Source organism: Meleagris gallopavo, chromosome 4 (assembly GCF_905368555.1).
Source record: "Meleagris gallopavo chromosome 4, MGAL_WU_HG_1.1, whole genome shotgun sequence".
Classification (NCBI taxonomy): Eukaryota; Metazoa; Chordata; class Aves; order Galliformes; family Phasianidae; genus Meleagris; species Meleagris gallopavo.
This window is the reverse complement of record NC_139407.1, coordinates 67985104-68001133: the sequence shown is the minus strand read 5'-3', so window position 1 is coordinate 68001133 and position 16030 is coordinate 67985104. Positions and strand designations below refer to the sequence as shown.

Genomic DNA, 16030 nt, shown 5'->3' with positions numbered 1-16030 from the left:
GCAGGAGATTTGGATGAGATGCCCTTTAAGGGTCCCTTCCAATCAAGAGATTCTATTATTCTAAAGATGAACTGAGCTTCAAACTTACTTTTCTCTCACAGCCACCCCTATAAATTCCAGCCACAGAAACATAAGGCAGGTAGCAGAAATGCTGGCTTCTCTTTGTGAAAGGCTGCCTGGCTTCCTTGTGCCTTGTGGGGAAGATGAGCAGCACATGAAGAGGTGCTGAAGAGCAAGGGGCCAAAGTTGCAATGATGGGGGATAAAAAAAATCACAAGGATCTGTGTTTCAAGCCCTGGAAAACTCTGCTTTCAAAATTGCTGCCTCTGACCACCACTTATGGTAAGCTGTCGAAAAGGGTCTCTTCTAGCAAGCCCTGCTGCCTGCAGGAGAGGCCAGCAGGACTGCTTTGGGGCTGAGTGACTTGTTCCTACTGCCCGTATCCAGCTGGCAAACTTGTTCAGACTGAAATGTTGCCTTGGATAAAGCCTGAGCACGAGAATGGTGATGAAACACCGCTCTGCAGGAGGTGAGTTTCCAGCGTGTGCAGCCAACACGAATTAACCTCCATCTCACTGGTGCATGTGCTGTCGGTGTCACAGGTTTACAAGCTCAGGAAGGGCACTGGTGTGTCGGTGGATGGCTGAGGACCATTCTGCTCCTGCAGCTCTCCAGGTAGGAAAGCAAACAAGGCGTGCCTGCTTCTGCTGCAGTAAACCTGTTGCAATCTCACTGGGTCGGTGTTTGCACAAGTGTGGAACAAAAGGCAGATTTAACAGCTGCCTGTTCCATGTCTGACTAATGTGGAGTGCTTAAGTTCAATTAATAATTCTCCTGCCTTCTGCTTCCGGGCTTTACCTGTGATGGTGTAAATGACTCTGAAAAGGGCCGTGAGTGAGTTTGGCAGGGAACTGGCTGGGTTAGGAAAGAGAGGAGTGAGGGGAAGGCAGAAAGGGAAGGATCTTCCAGTTTGACGTGTTTACAGCCTGGAGAACTTGGAAAGAGCATCCTGAAGCAACAGGCTTCTCAGAAGGCTGACGAAAGGGGAAAAGGGGAAGAAGTTACAAAATGGGCATTTGTTGTGCCAGGAGCTGAGGAGAACCACAGCCAGCAGCACTGCCATTCTTTTGTATGCATTTGATGAAATAATGGAGATCATTACAGCTATTAGGGAGAAAAAAAAAAAAGAAAAAAAAAAAGCTTTTGAAACTGAATCCAAAAATATGCTTTTTTTTTTTTTTCAATTATTATTTTTTACTTCCCATTTCTTAGGCACCACTAGAAACCTCTCGTGTGTGCAGTGTCCCTATAGCACCATGCTAACTTGCAGCGTCATACTCTGTATCCAGGTGGTTCTGGAGCCTCTGAGAGGTTCAATTCTGATTTAAAAGCTTCAAGTAATATCCTCACTGGTTATAGTGGAAAGTGTTTCAACAGTTGATTACTGTCACTATTAAAAATAGCCATTTTGGTTCTGTTTCTGAATTGGTCTGGCAATCTTGCTTTATCTTTGCCTGGATTAAATTAGATAGTTGCTTTCAAGTATTCATTGTTTGTAAACACTCTTTGGACTGAGAGAAATGAGCCTCCATTACAAATACATATGTATGTCCTGTCACGTCTTGACTGTATTCTGAATAGTTGCAATTCAAATAATAATAAAAGTAAGGGTGGATTTTTCTGCCTCCATTTAGTCTTTCCTATGAAGTGAGATCTTGTTCTTTTTTATCCAAGTTCCTTTCAGTCAAACACATGCTGTTGTTTAGGTTGCTGATTAAGGATGATGCTTAGTATCTAGCAAAGGAAGACCCAGTGGGAACCCAGGCACTGGCACAGGCTGCCCAGGGAGGTGATGGGGTCACAAATATGGAAGGTGTTCAAGAACTTTGGAGATGTGGCACTTGGAGATATGGTTAGTGGGCATGGTGGGATGGGTTAGGGTTGGATTTGGTGATCTTAGAGGTCTTTTCCAACCTTAGTGATTATGTGATCCTGTGAAAATTAGCAGGCTGGATTACCCTGTGGTGGCCTCCATTGATGGACAGATTGCAGACAGCTGATGCAAGTTTACACCCAAAATGTAACGTGAGGGGACGAGTCCTACCTCAAGGGACCATTATTATTGTCAGTGGCATGCTGGAAGCTCACAGCCCCAGCTTGTATATAACTTACTGTGTGGTATGAAGCAAAACCTGAAGGAAAAGGAAGGTCTTTTTTTAAACTAGCTAATCTAGGTTGAGAAAAAAAAAAAACAACACAAAAAAGCCAAGAAAATAAAACCTTATAGACAAACTTTTAAGCATGCAAGCTTTGTTTTCAGTGCATTGCCATGTATCATCACAGCTACGACAGTGCTGCCATGAGGGTAGTATACGGGTCAGCTAAGAATAGGAGATTTCCTTGAGAAATGTTTTTGTTTATTTTATTTTTGTATTTTATATTGTCTGAACCTCGTTGACCTTTTCCTTAAGGCTCCTAGAAGAATAGAGAGTATTGTTGTCATAAGGATGGCAGCTGTGAACAGCCATGTTTCCGTGGCTTCTTCCTTGTGAGCTGCCAGGTTTTGCTGGCAAAATTAGAAGGAAATCTTTAAGTGGACACAGCTCTGAACTTTGATGATTTTGCTGCTGGTTTAGAGGAAGATAATACCAGCATCCAGAGAGCAATACTAGGAATGGAAACTTAAGATTCCAAGTTGGTCATCCAGTAATGACCGTTGGAGAAAGTAGATTGTTGCAAAGATTTGCCTGCTGGGAAGCAGCAGTTGAGCACGGGGCTTTTCTTGGGAATGTTTAGGGATTTTTTTAAGGATGTTTTTTGGAATGGGGTAACTGGACAGTAGTGAGAAGGGGCAAATGAAGGGTAGTGGCACTTAGGGAGGTGTAGGCAGTATGGTGATGGACACTGAGAAAAGAGAGCAGGTCTGGGAAATGAATTGAGTGAAATACCATGAGTAAGGCACACAGATAAATAAGAGGATCAAGGATGCATTTTTAAAACACAATGGAGATGATGTGTGTGTATAGAAATATATAATTGGATGTAACCCTGGCTGGTGGCTTGGCAAATAATGACGGTAAGGCATCGCACACTAAAAAAATAAGGTATTTTATGTGCTTATCTTACTTATGAACCTCCCAGTGTATAAATAATACTGAAATCAAATGCATTGAGGATTCATAGATGTTTTATTGTCTGTTCATTTCACAATGAAGCATGCATTTGATTGGGAAGCTCAGGCTCTTGCTAAATCTTAATTGCCTTCCCCTGCTGATCATACAGTAAAGGTTGTTGGCTAATTAAGGGTGATTTCTAAATCAGGATTCTGAACACACAAAACAACCTGTTATTTTCTCATCTGTCTAGACAGCTCACCTAATCCAGTATTAAAATTCTGAAACAGAAGGGAAAAACATTTTCTTGAAGCTTTCATGTGAAGAATTCACATGAGCTCGCCAAGGCCAGGATTAGGAAAGCTTTACTTAAAAAGCTGAGCTACAGCTGTTCGTATGGGGTGTAGGTGACAGAAGAGATGTTTCTTTACTGTGGCAACTGAAATACTTGCATTGATCTGTTGTCTGGAGACTGGTTGAGAAGTGGAGAGCGTTGTAAAATGTCTGTGGGTTGTAATAAGTCTGAAGGCATTTCTGTTAAGGGCTGGGTTAGTAGACAGTGGAGCTCCTCACCGCAGAGCTGATGTGAAGGCCAGAAGTAGAGAGGTGTTCAAAAAGGAGCAGGCAAATGCAAGAGGAAGAAGTCCGCAGGGGTTGTTACAGTCATAGGTGTGAATGTTGGCTCTACTTTATGACATCCCTACTTGGATTTACTGCTGGAAGCTTGCTGGCCTGAAATTAGGAGAGCGTTGTTCATAATTGTACCAATCATACTCTTCAATATGACTTTCTATGGCCGTTCTTAGGCACTCTTTTCTTTGCCCTTCATACCCCAGTGATGGACTTCCCTAAGGCTTTGAGTAGAGAGGTCCCAAAGTTCATGGTCAATTTTAAAGATCTTGAAAGAATCCAAAGAAATCTCACTTCTTACCTTGTTAGATGAAAAGTCAATGGATGAAAAGTCAAAAGTTGGGAAGTAAGGTAGTACTGGTTGATCCACGGGCTGTTTGCTCTTTGAGAAGCTTTGGTACAAGGTCCCATGAAATGTAGTGGCTTCACTTAACCTCCAGAGAAGATGAGCAGTGATGGAAGTTGCCTGCAGCTGGGATCTTAACCCATCTCATCTCTTGCTGCAGGGAGGGAGCTTTGCATCCTCCTCCTCTCTTTCTGCTCCACAGCTTTTCAGTTGATTGCAAAACCAGGGGGGAAACGTTCTTGCTACCACTTCCTCAAAGTATTGCAGTGCTTTTGAGGACGGCTTGCTCAGCAGTAAGTCCAGCACCTCGTGTTGGCAGCTCACAGCTTTCCTACCTGCCAAATGACCACACATGGACTAGAAAGCACTGAGTGCTTGACGTGTTTGACTTGAGCTTGGAAATAACTCTTCAAACACCAGTGGCTGGCTCCCTGTGACAAATATCTGCCAGCCAAGATCTGCTCATCAGGAGATGATGGCTGTTAACAGCAGTAGCAGTTTTTGACGTGGCTCCCTGTCACCTGTTCCGTTGTCCGGTGGCAGTTGGAGCACACTGCATGGGCAGTTTGTTGTAGCCACTGTGCTACTATCCCTTGCAGGTAAGCCCACATAGAGTGAATTGAATTGAAGCTGCTCAAGCTGAAACTACACATTTTCAAAATGGTTGTCAAGTGTACCAGGAGGACAACTTTATTTTTTACACCACTGCTTAAATCTCTATGGACTGCAGTCCGGTGTCACCTCTATTACAGAGGGCAGGAGATGTTTGGCCAACATGCATAAATACTTTAAGATCCCAAAGTAAAAGGGACTCTCCAAAATGAAATCACTGTTGCTTTGTATTTAATTAGCACACAGGGTCATATACGGCAATAGTTGAGGAGTTTCTCAAGCACAGAGGTTTGAAACTTCTCCTGGTGATGCAAGGGAGTAATAGGAGTCTTTGATGCTGGCCAAATGTTTGGAGAACTGGGAAAGAGCTCAGAAAGGAATATCCAACAGCTTGGCATCAGGTAAGCAGCAATAGTAACTTTTTGGGTTTCAGTAAGTGTTGGGTAGGAGAACAGTAAGAAACCTGGGAATTTTGTACATGTTTTGTACAAAATTGTTGGGCACTGTCTGATGCCTGGGCTGAAGAATCCAGGACTGTGTATTTCTTGTTATCAATCAGGACTGATATCTTCTTGGACTTGGAGGAATATGGGACTTTGTGCCCAGTTTCTTGGTGCTCTTGAGGATTGGTGTGAACCCACACTGAGCCAAATGTCCTGACGTTGACATGTGTGTATAATGGCATCCTACTTGGTGATCTCTGATTAAGGTCTACCCTCAAATATAAAGCTTAGGTTGTGTACTATAATAGGGCAATGGGATTTGAGAAGTAATGGCATATACAGTTAAAAAGATAGCCTCTAGGAATCTGCAAAGCAAAACATGGGATACTGCTTGGAGAAGCATTTGGATATGTTGGGTAGGTAGAGGTAAAACTGTTCTAGTCAGGTCTATTGTGGGTTTGAACCTCTCCTCCTCTAAGAATAAGGCAATTCCCGATGTGTCAGTACAATGTTGGCTCCAGGGTGTGCATCACATGCCTGTGAATTTTCGAACTGGCTCTCATTGGCTTTTGTCAATTGAAGCATTTTGTCCATCTGTACCACTTAGGTAATGATCAGTTTTGATATCTGAGCTCTGTGCTTTGAGCTAAATCCTTTCTACCTTATCCCATCGTTATGTGATCTGAAGCTGGTGCTTTGTGGTTGCCACAGAGGCAAAGTGAAGCTTCATTAGTGTGCCGTGGAGCATGTCAGCACTGGGTATGTGGTTTTCTCATTCATTCTTTTAAAGTCTTTACCACAAAATTGCCACTTCTGGAGGTTATATTAAGAGATGGGAGTTTGAAAATCCTTTGGCTTCACTGGAAATAGTCTGCATGGCACTAGAGGGTGGGGATTTCTCCAGTTTCCAGTAGCCTGCTCCAGGCCAAAAGGCTGTTGCAACCCAATTTGACCTCAGTTATCCTTCTTATACATCCCAAGTTCACTGTCTCTCCTGCTGGATTTTTTTTTTTTGTCGAGTTCTTTGAGATTTTGATGAGGATACGATTGAGCCGAGTTCCTTCAACGCGCTTGTCTGCTTTTTCCGTAGGTTCCTTAGAAAGAGAGCTTGGACGGCATGCAAAGTTGTGAAATATCTGGAGACAGCACGGATGATCCTCTTAGTAGTGGCCTACGGAGAAAACGACAGCCTCGAATAGTAGTTATTGGTGCTGGGCTTGCAGGCCTGTCTGCAGCAAAAGCGCTCTTGGAAAGTGGTTTCACGGATGTAACTATCCTTGAGGCGACTGATCGAATTGGAGGCCGCGTCCAAAGTGTGAAACTTGGTAAGAGCTGTGTTTCAAGGGGAATTAGTCATCCATTGGGCTCTCTCTTTTTTTTTTTTTTTTTAAATGTTGGCAGGGTTTTGTATTGTTATGAAGTTAATTTGACGAAACTTGCACAAGGTTTCTTGGCACGTGCATCTTGGGCTCCTTTCAGGGTGAATGAGTTGGTATGAGTGTGCTTATCTATGTCTTGCAAGGGAGGGCTGCAAAATGGTCCGTGTTTCTGTACAGTGAAGGTCTTACTGATGATAACGCTCACTCTATAGAAGAAGCTCTATGATTAAATAACTGTAAAGGACAGCTTGCACCACTGTTTTCAGCTTGACTGCTGACTAGAAGCAATAAGTAAGTCTTCCAGGTAGTCTCTTTGTCTGTGACTTACATTGTTCGGTGCTATTCTGTTTCACTGATAGCCCCATTACTTTCCCTAGAACTGCTCCCTGTGAATCAGGCTGCTGGAAAACCCTCTTCAGTGTATCCTTTCATACTGGCTTCCTACTTTCCTACCTCTGTGGCTTCCTTTCTCAAGTCGGTTAGGAGGGCTTGTAAAATCTCTAAATGCAAAGTAATGGAACAAGTGGAATGAGCTGGTCTAGTGGTTGGTGACCCTGCCCACGGCAGGGGGGTTGAAACTAGATGATCTTTGAGGACCTTTACAACCCAGGCCATTCTATGATATGACATGATGTGATGTGATATGATATGATATGATAAGTGCAGCCCTTTGCAGCTCAGTAGTCAGTGAAACTTTCCCTTGGTATCTAGGAGGGCATTGCCTGTCTATTCTCCCTAAGAGGCAAAAAACTCTTTGCTTCTGCTGAACTGCCGTCCTAATTTCAGTTAACTCATTCTGTTTCTGATATCACTGTATATTTATTAGATTTGGCCTCTTGCTGGCCTCTTTTTTTTTAATCTAACATCACTTTCTGTATTTTACTCTATAAACTCATCACAATAAATAAACAGCAATGTCCTATGAACTTTTAGAAGGGAAATGAATAAAAAGTCAAATCTGATTTCCAGGGTTTGAATAGGGCACTTTACGTTCTGCTGAGACTTGGCATAGAGCTTAAAATGGGAAGTGTGTCCTCTACACACAATACACTGTATTAAAAATATCCTGGATCGTGTCTGCAAGAGGAGGGAAGTATCAAAGATCTGAAATCTTCAGGGAGCAATATATAATTTTGTCAGTGCACCTGTGAAATAATTCTGTGCTACTAGTACAGAGAGCTGTCCTCTCTTTGGATACCTTCATCAGTTACTCATCATCTCTTTACCTTTGCTTGGGAACCTACTTCCACTTGGTTATCTCTTCAACTAATGTGAGGCATTCCTGGAGATGCTCAAGGTCAGGCATGATGGGGCTCTGGGCACCTGGTGGAGCTGTGGGTGTCCCTGTTCATTGCAGGAGAGAGGCACTGAACCTTTAAAACTCCTTTCCAACTCAAATGATCTTTTTCAAGTTGTCAAGATTATATTGTATAGGGATTGACTGTATTGACTGCAGTTTTTTTCCCATGGTGGGTGCATGTTCTGGCCCCTTGCATGCTTTGCAGTTTCACATTCCCTTTAGCTAAATGACTTTGGAGCTATGGTGGGTGGTGAAGTCTTCAGAAGCAGCAGTGCTCACAACCTCCCTATTTGCTGATAGAAGGCAAAAGGTCAGTATAATCTTGAGCTCTATTTTTTTTCCATTCTACACTGCTCCAAACAGCAAGATTGCATGTGGGGCATGCAAAACCTGCTCCTTTTTCTGAACTGTCTAAAACTTCCAAAAATGGTTACAAAAGTGGTTATTCTGGGTCTTCAACTTGTGACCACTTTGATCTGCTTGTCTAAATGGCATTTAAATGTTACACTTCTCTAGCCACTCCTTGACTGAAGATCTGCTTTAAATCTTCAACAGAACAGGTGAACCCTCTAGGACAGGTGAGGCAGAAGGTTTCTGTTTCTGGATTGTGTGTTTCTTGTACATGAGCCATGACATCTGTCCCCACTGCAGATATTTCACGACAGGATACGCAAGGAATAATCTGGGCTTCAAAGGGAAATAAGAGAGTTCCTGTGCGTAGTCAGAAGGCTTGATGTGCAATCTGTGCATTCCTTTGGAAAACTGCTGCTCTGGTGTATTGTTGTTGCACAGGCCTGTTTTGACTGCTGCTTGTGTCTCAGTAATCTCATTTGCAGAGTAGGAAGTAGACTTTATTTTTGTTGTATGGATGGATTCATTCCAAGTAGATTAATATTGAAACAAAAATCTTTTATAAATTTACTTTCTCTGCTTAAAAAATATGTTCTTTAATTTTACACTTTTAAATAATTGCTCATGTAACTTACATTAGGTAACGACTGGCTTACCCACTTGGAGATGATCGTGCATTTATAAGACCCACAGGCAAGAATGACTATTTTCAGTGTGTTGGTATTTGATGACATTCCATGCAGCTACTGAAAATAGCAATGCGTCATTCGTGCAACTGAGCACCAATATGTTCTTCTTTCGAAGCTCAGATGCCCCCATAAATAAGAGCTCCATGCAGGAAGATTGTTAGTGCTGCAGAGAGCAAGCTCCTGACATAACGCAGCAGGCACTATTCCTGCTACTGATCTGGCATGTGATGACTCGCAAGAGGATTGCCTTAATGAGGTGACTGCCACATGCAATATTTATGAGCTTTGTACCTTTGGCTGCCAACGTACAGCAGTCATTTCCACCAGGCTGGGTGTGCAGGGACTGTGTAAGGATTTGCAATGTCTTCAGTATTCATCTTTGTGCCTGGATGCTGCACGCTCTGAACCCCACGCTTTGTGATAGGAACACATAAGACACACATAAGGATGCACATAAGGAACATGCAGCACTCGAGTCTTCTGATGTGTGTTTTGAAGGACTGTTTAATGACAAGGCTGTTGTCTGCTCAGAAAAATGAGATTGTATGTAGAGTTTCTCTTTGAGGCAATGTCTCAGCCACATTTCTTGAAGCTTTCACCTATTAAACTTGATTGTGTGAGTCTGGTGCTGCAGTGGCTTTCTAGCTGAGCATCAATTTACATCTTAAACAGTATCTGATGACTGCTAACTGCGTGATCCTTCCTTTATCAAGCCGGATCCTATTAGCATCCCACTTAATGAGGCATTTGCACACCTTTGCAGAGTGAGCTGCACAGTGTGCTGTTGACTGGGATGCTGCTCTGTTAAACATTGCTGCAGGACTTTTGAGAATCTGTAAAAATGTGGATAAGAGACATGACCTCAGCTTATTTTCAGCACCTCCTTCCAGCTGCTGAACACTGTCCTGTGCCATCAGCTCAATGCTGGTTCAAACTCTATTAGTCATAAGGAAAGGACAATGGGGCTGACCAAACTCTTTCTGTTTTGCTAGCAGTGCTGAAGGCAAAATGTGTTTGATGCTTAATCTGCAGCTTTTAAAGAACCTCATAGAAATTTTCAAGGGTGTCAGTAGTAAAATAGGATCTGTTCCCTCATTTGGGGAATGGAAATGCATTTTTCCATTTCAGTTAGTCTGAGTATTAACCAGCTGTAACACAAACCATATTTGTAAATAACTTTCATTTTTAATTACGGGAATGGGTTCAGTTTGTAGATCAGTCTTGCTGTCCCAGGGCAATCTCAGTTTTTCTTACTGCTCCCTGCTGTCTTTGCTTTTCCTCCGTGTGTTTGGGCTTCTATCCCCTCCTCTAGAGTACAGCAGGTACTTGAAATCTTTAAGTAATCTATATATGCTCTTTCTCTCCTACTTGGGCATGGTGATGATGTGTTGATGGTTGAACTTGATGATCTTAGAAGTCTTTTCCAACCTTAATGATTCTTTGATTTTCTTTCTATATTATGTAACTATCCTCTTATGTGTCCTCATATCTTGCAGTATTGCAGCGTGGCTCCTTACAGCTCTTTTCTTTTTCTCCCTCCCCAGCTCTTCACTGCTACACAGCTTAAACTTCAACACAAAGCAGTACATCCTCTGCTATTCAGTTGTGTTCTTAGGTTTTAGGATTAGGGGAGATGATTTAGGCAGCGTAGCAAAGGTAGAGCAGCTGACAACAATTAACTGGGAACCTAAAGGATTCTGTATTTCACCTTAAGTAATTCAGAGGAGTGTCACTGTAATGTATCTTTGTTGGAAGCATCCCTTCATGCTTTCAAAAAAATGTGCTTCCAAAACTGGTGTGCTTTATTTACTGTCCTGCAGGGCACGCCACTTTTGAACTGGGAGCTACGTGGATTCATGGTTCACATGGAAACCCAGTCTATCATCTAGCAGAAGACAATGGTTTACTTGAAGAGACTACTGATGGTGAGAGAAGCGTTGGCCGGATCAGTCTTTACTCCAAGAATGGGGTGGCTTATCATCTTACCAACAATGGGCAAAGGATCCCAAAAGATGTGGTTGAAGAATTCAGTGATTTATACAACGAGGTTGGTATTCAGCTGCTATGTGAGCTTGTAGTTCTGCATGAAACGCTGGGAGCCTTTGCTATTTCTACAGAGGTAGAAATCCAATAATGTTTTGAATTTCTTTTCAAAAAATCAACCCTAATTTTTTGCTCATCATCTTAAGTACAACCCATTTGTCTCTGATGTGGGATTACTGTTGTTGTTGAACAATTTTTCCACGACGTCAATTTAGTCACTTGCTGGGGAGACCCAATCATTTGCTCTAGAAAGTTGCTACTTAATGAAAAGGGTAAAGGAGGGATCAAATTACTAAACAAAGCAGAATGCAAGAGCTTAGTAACAACCAGCTAAACATTGTAGCCCTGTGACATTTTATTGATGTTATAAATACCATAGTGTACAGTGTAGTGTGTCAAAGTCAACTCAGTGTCGTAGGAATTACCAGTTTTCCTGCATCAGAAGGAAAAGGACATCTTTTATTGTAGATTCAGGCCAGCACTGGCTTTGGTTTAAAGTCTTTCTAATTTTTTTTTGCTCAGTGTTTAGTGATCTCCTCATATAAACTGAACAGAAGAGGGCTTCAGGATGTGGTAGAAGAGCCAAATAGGAAAAAAAAATCCACACAATTACACATACAGAACCTAAAAATATTAAAAGGGAGACTGCAAGATGGAAATGGAAATATATGTTTAGTGGAAAGATTAAGTTCTGCTGAAGAAGCTGTAAGGCAGTGTTAAATTCTTAGACAAGAATCACCAACTCTACGTTCATATAACTGGGCAACACTGTTGTGATCCAAATCACAGCCAAACATTATTATTTTCATCAGTCTGTAGGCATGCCCGCAGCCTTCAGATTTTCATCTGACAATGAACTTCATAGTATTTGATGCATGGATAAACACACAGTAGGGTGAGATTAGCCTTGGATAGTTTCTGTTTGAAAATCTGTCCATCAAAATTTAGAAAGTCTCCAAGAGAAAAATCACTATACCCTGTAAAGAATTATTAAGAACTGACTGTGGAGGAGGGATGTGGATTTTTCATTTGGAAAGAGTTTTAATAATATATCCTGGGGCTCTGAATTGCAATCTGTGGTGAGATGGCACAGAATTATTTCAGTTTTAGAGAAAAGTCATAGGAATTTCAAAGAAACCTCATTATGGGAGGAATTTAGCAATCTTAGGAAACCAGTATGGAATTATTTCGTAATTCAGCATGGAAAGGAGATCATTCTGGACAAATGTAAGTGGGGATAATCCATCTGAACTGCTTTTTCGGACTACTGGGTCAAAACAGAACCACAACGAGCCAGAATGAAAGATGGGTAAGATGTGTGGAGCAAGACTAACAGCATATAAGAATCGAAAAGGAGGAGGAAATAAGTGAAAATCCCTTAGTGAGCAGCATTACCTACGTAAATGAAACTCCACCAACTTCTTGCACTGCTCAGTGATCGTCCTATCTCAGAGATGATTAAGAAAGTCTCCACCAAAGGAAGGGTGTCAGGTGCTGACTCTGAAAGGAAAAAGGAGTACAAAGATGAGAGCTACTTGGCTTTGAGATACAGTCAGTAAGATAAAGGCTGTAACAAGGTGTCAGTGTTTTAAAAATGATTAATTTGCTAAATCTGCTCTTCCTTTTAAAGCAAGAAAAAGGAGGCAGCCAGTGACATGAGAGAAAAACACATTTAAAGTTAATCTTCTGTACGCAGTGTGTAATTAGCTTATCGTTGCCACAGGATATCTTTATTGCTAGGAAACAGAGAATGGTTTCACTTTTATGAACTGTAAAAACGTCTACAGCTACTCTCTGCAATAAAGAATTTACAAGGGACAGCTTACCCAAGCAGAGGACATCAGGCAGCCTCTGACTGCTGTTGCTTTCTCTTCAGTCCCTCAAAGCGTGCTCGAATTTCTTGCAGGGCAACCCATGTTTTTATTTAGCTTCTTGGTCCAGGGTGTCAGATTGGACAATCTGCAGTGAGTTAGGGCAGAGTGAGCCTCTTCCCTGCACCGATCAGGAAGAGTGGTTTCTGTGACCTCCTGAAAATCACCACTTAAAAAGACTGTATGTATATACAAATGCCTCAGTGAGAGGGAAGACAGGAACATGTGCAGTACGCAGGCGGCTTTGGGAACCTTTTCCTCTGACATAAATGCAGGGAATGTTTCTGTTTACACGTGCTGAGTCAGCCTGGTGCTTTTTTATTTTTTTCCTCTCCTCCTTCCTCCCCCACCCTTGCTTTTTTTTCTTTTTTTTTTTACATTTTCACAAGAGTCCATTCCAACTTCCTTTTGGTGCCAGCTGCCCAATACCCTGTTGTTTTCTCTGGTGATGAAATGGGTGCTGGGGAGGAGCAGTAGAAATTTGGTCTTCAGTTCTGCCACTCTTCACTTTTAGGAGGTAGGATTTTAGGTGTTAGAATACTGTGAAGTTGTCCAACACAAACAATCATTTTACAGATCACCAAACCCTGTGGTCAGGCTCCTGCTCTGCCTTATAGGAGCTCCCAGACCCTTCTTGGAGCCTTGGTCCAACATCATCTCTCAAGCTGCATCTCTCCCTTTAGAAAAGACTCATATAGCAAAGGCTGTGACTGACACAAGCTGTCCTGACTTAAAAAGGAGAAGAAAAAAAAAAAAAAAGCTGCAAAGCCTAATCAGGGATGGAGCACTGGCATTAAGAGTGGAAAATGTAGTCTTGAATGGACAAAGGCTAAATTTGTCACAGCTTCAGATGCTTGCCTTTCCCCTGCACAGCATGCTTGCTTCCCATGCTCTCAGACTGCTCTCCTTTTGCTGCAGCCATGTGCCTGGGCTCTGTGTGTGCCTCCACGTCTGCTTCTCAGTGTGTATTTCTCTAGTCTCAGTTATTTTGTCATTTGGATACCAAATTCAAGTGAGCGCAAAGCACAGAGGATCTCCCTCAAGTGTTTCACTTGGAGATATGGGGTCACTGAGACTGCAGCCAACAAGGTGAGGTCTCCCTCTACGTCCTGAATTCCCCTAGTGTGAATAGCAGTGCATCCCAGTATCTCTAGCTTAGCCTCACTAATTCATCTGGAGAGAGCTGAGGCTTTTTCCAGGCACTTATCCAATCTTTTTTGGCTGGCTTCCGCTTCTGTGTGAGTTTTGCTTCTCTTTGTTTGCTGTAGCCTGGATTTCTAACAACTGAAGGGACGCCTCACAGAAGCCTCTATCTGGTTACAAGGAAGCTGAGCCATCTTCATTTTATAGCAGAAAGTTTCCTGTGAGAGTCTGTCTTAGCTGAGAACAACTGTTGTTTTAAGACCGTCTCAGACCTTGCACTGTGCAGCACTGGCACTGCTCAGGGTCGTTGTCCGCTTGCCCTCAAAGAAAGGAGCAAAAGTTGTGCACCAGCACTGAATCATAGAATCATTAAGACTGGAAAAGACCACTAAGATCAGCAAGTCCTGCCATCAACCCATCACCATCATGCTCACTAACCATGTCCCTCAGTGCCACTGGCTGGTTCACCAGGGTGTGATGCCACACATTCTTGATCTTCCCATCTTTCTCTCTGCTCTGGATAGGATAATTTGGGGAGCCTGGGGCTGGGAAGTGTTTAGGACTCTATTTCCTTGTGTGTGACCCACAAAGAAAAGGGACAGGAGTGGGAAGGATGGGGTTGTGTATGCAGCTTGAGTGTCTGTGTGTGCACAGGGAAAAGTGTAACTGAGGACAGCCTATCTTAACTCTAAGATGGGTCACTTCTGTCACAATTTAGTCCTAATTTTCCTCTGCAAACAAGCATTTCCAGCCAATCCCCAGGTATTTGTGAAGGATGGGAGGGAGGTGGTGAGCTTCAGTTAAATGCACTATGCTTGCCCATGTGTTTTGCATTCTACTGACCAGCCTGATTTTTATTTAGATTTCTCAGTTAGGCCATGGTCCCTAAAGGTCTGCTTCTCAGGAACTCTCTCTTTAACAATCAGCTAATTAATGGCCTTGTTATCTCTCAGCTTTCTCCTGTGCGCTGGGAGAGGGATGCAGCCAAAGAATGACAAAGTTTTCCACCCTTCACACCCCCACCCTGTGCTGGGCTTTGTGCCATCTCCAATTAAGCTCCAGCCTATTATCTAGAAAGATGGACCAAAGGGCCACCAAGAGTCAGAGTTCCCTCCCTGCCTTTCTTTTGCACTGGCAGACGTCTGGCCTAGTAACAACATGAGCCTCTCTCTATCAAGGTTTCGGGCTGAGCGGGAATTAAATCACTTGAGTTTTTAAGCCAAGTGAGGAAAAGGCAATGCTATGGATCATCACTGGCACTGACAGGAAGGAGTGTGGCTTGGGAAGTGCTTTCCTGACCTCCTTCAGCCCTGAGAAGCTTCTTTCTTTAGATTTGTTCTTCCTAAGAGACTGCCTCTTCCTGTGGTAGGTGAGCACTGACGTAGTAAACACGTGTAGGTAATAGAGGGGACATCCTGAGTAGAGCCCATGTTCCCTTCAGAGACCCCTGTTATTGGATACCCCCAAGCAAGTCAGAAGGGAGACAGAAAAAGTGAAGCCACTGTGGGATCATACCCTTTCCATTAACACCTATTCATATTTTAATATTTCATCTTCAATCCAATGTAACCTCAGGATTGAATGTAAATCCTTAGAACTGGGGATGAAATATGCCTAAAATGTGTAGTTAGATATTCTACTTCTTTTGCTTCTGCTGATAGTTCCTGCAGATGTGCTTTTTGGGCTCATTTTACTGCCTGAACCCAGATGTAGGATGTCTTGATGTGGGATTTGCTGTCATTTATTATCAAGCTGCTTTCCTGATAACGGATAAAAGCGCTGAAAAAACAGGGATTCTGAGAAAAAAAATAATAAATCCGGGTGCCAATCATGCTCATTCATTATCTGATTGATGGGATGACATCCATAGGAGCAGCTTTCCTTGGTGACTCACAGCACAATGAGTTGGGCATTTCTGCTTTTTTCTCTGTCGGGCAATGAAGAGTACAACAGTTAATAAAAACATACCCATGGCTCACATATCCTTTTGGCCAAATGGTAGCTGGATTTTAACACAGCTTTACTTGTCTTGTGAACGCGTTATCTGCTTATAGTGTGCAATCAGCTTATGGAAGCTGAGATGTGTTGACGCAAGGTCCTTGCAGCTTGT

The 16030-nt window shown here is 42.7% G+C and overlaps 1 protein-coding gene and 1 long non-coding RNA gene across 5 annotated transcripts in view; one reads left to right on the top strand and one right to left on the bottom strand.

Annotated features, from left to right (window-relative positions):
* SMOX (spermine oxidase) overlaps positions 1-16030 on the top strand; it is a 45322-nt gene that overhangs the window by 18015 nt on the left and 11277 nt on the right. For 3 of the 4 annotated variants that reach the window (XR_014883267.1, XM_085223731.1, XM_085223732.1), the window contains exons 2-5: positions 6235-6469; positions 6901-6943; positions 8379-8401; positions 10684-10910. Coding sequence is in view for 3 of the 4 variants with exons in the window: in XM_085223731.1 (XP_085079857.1) it covers positions 6262-6469; positions 6901-6943; positions 8379-8401; positions 10684-10910 (501 nt within the window). In the remaining variant the exon portion in view is untranslated. The remainder of the gene's footprint in view (positions 1-6234; positions 6470-6900; positions 6944-8378; positions 8402-10683; positions 10911-16030) is intronic. The other variant, XM_085223733.1, reaches the window with a different exon arrangement.
* On the bottom strand, positions 10501-15250 carry LOC146544552 (uncharacterized). The gene is made up of 2 exons (XR_014883268.1): positions 12733-15250; positions 10501-12406 (listed from the first exon to the last, which is right to left on the bottom strand). It is a non-coding gene; the product is annotated as an uncharacterized LOC146544552 (long non-coding RNA).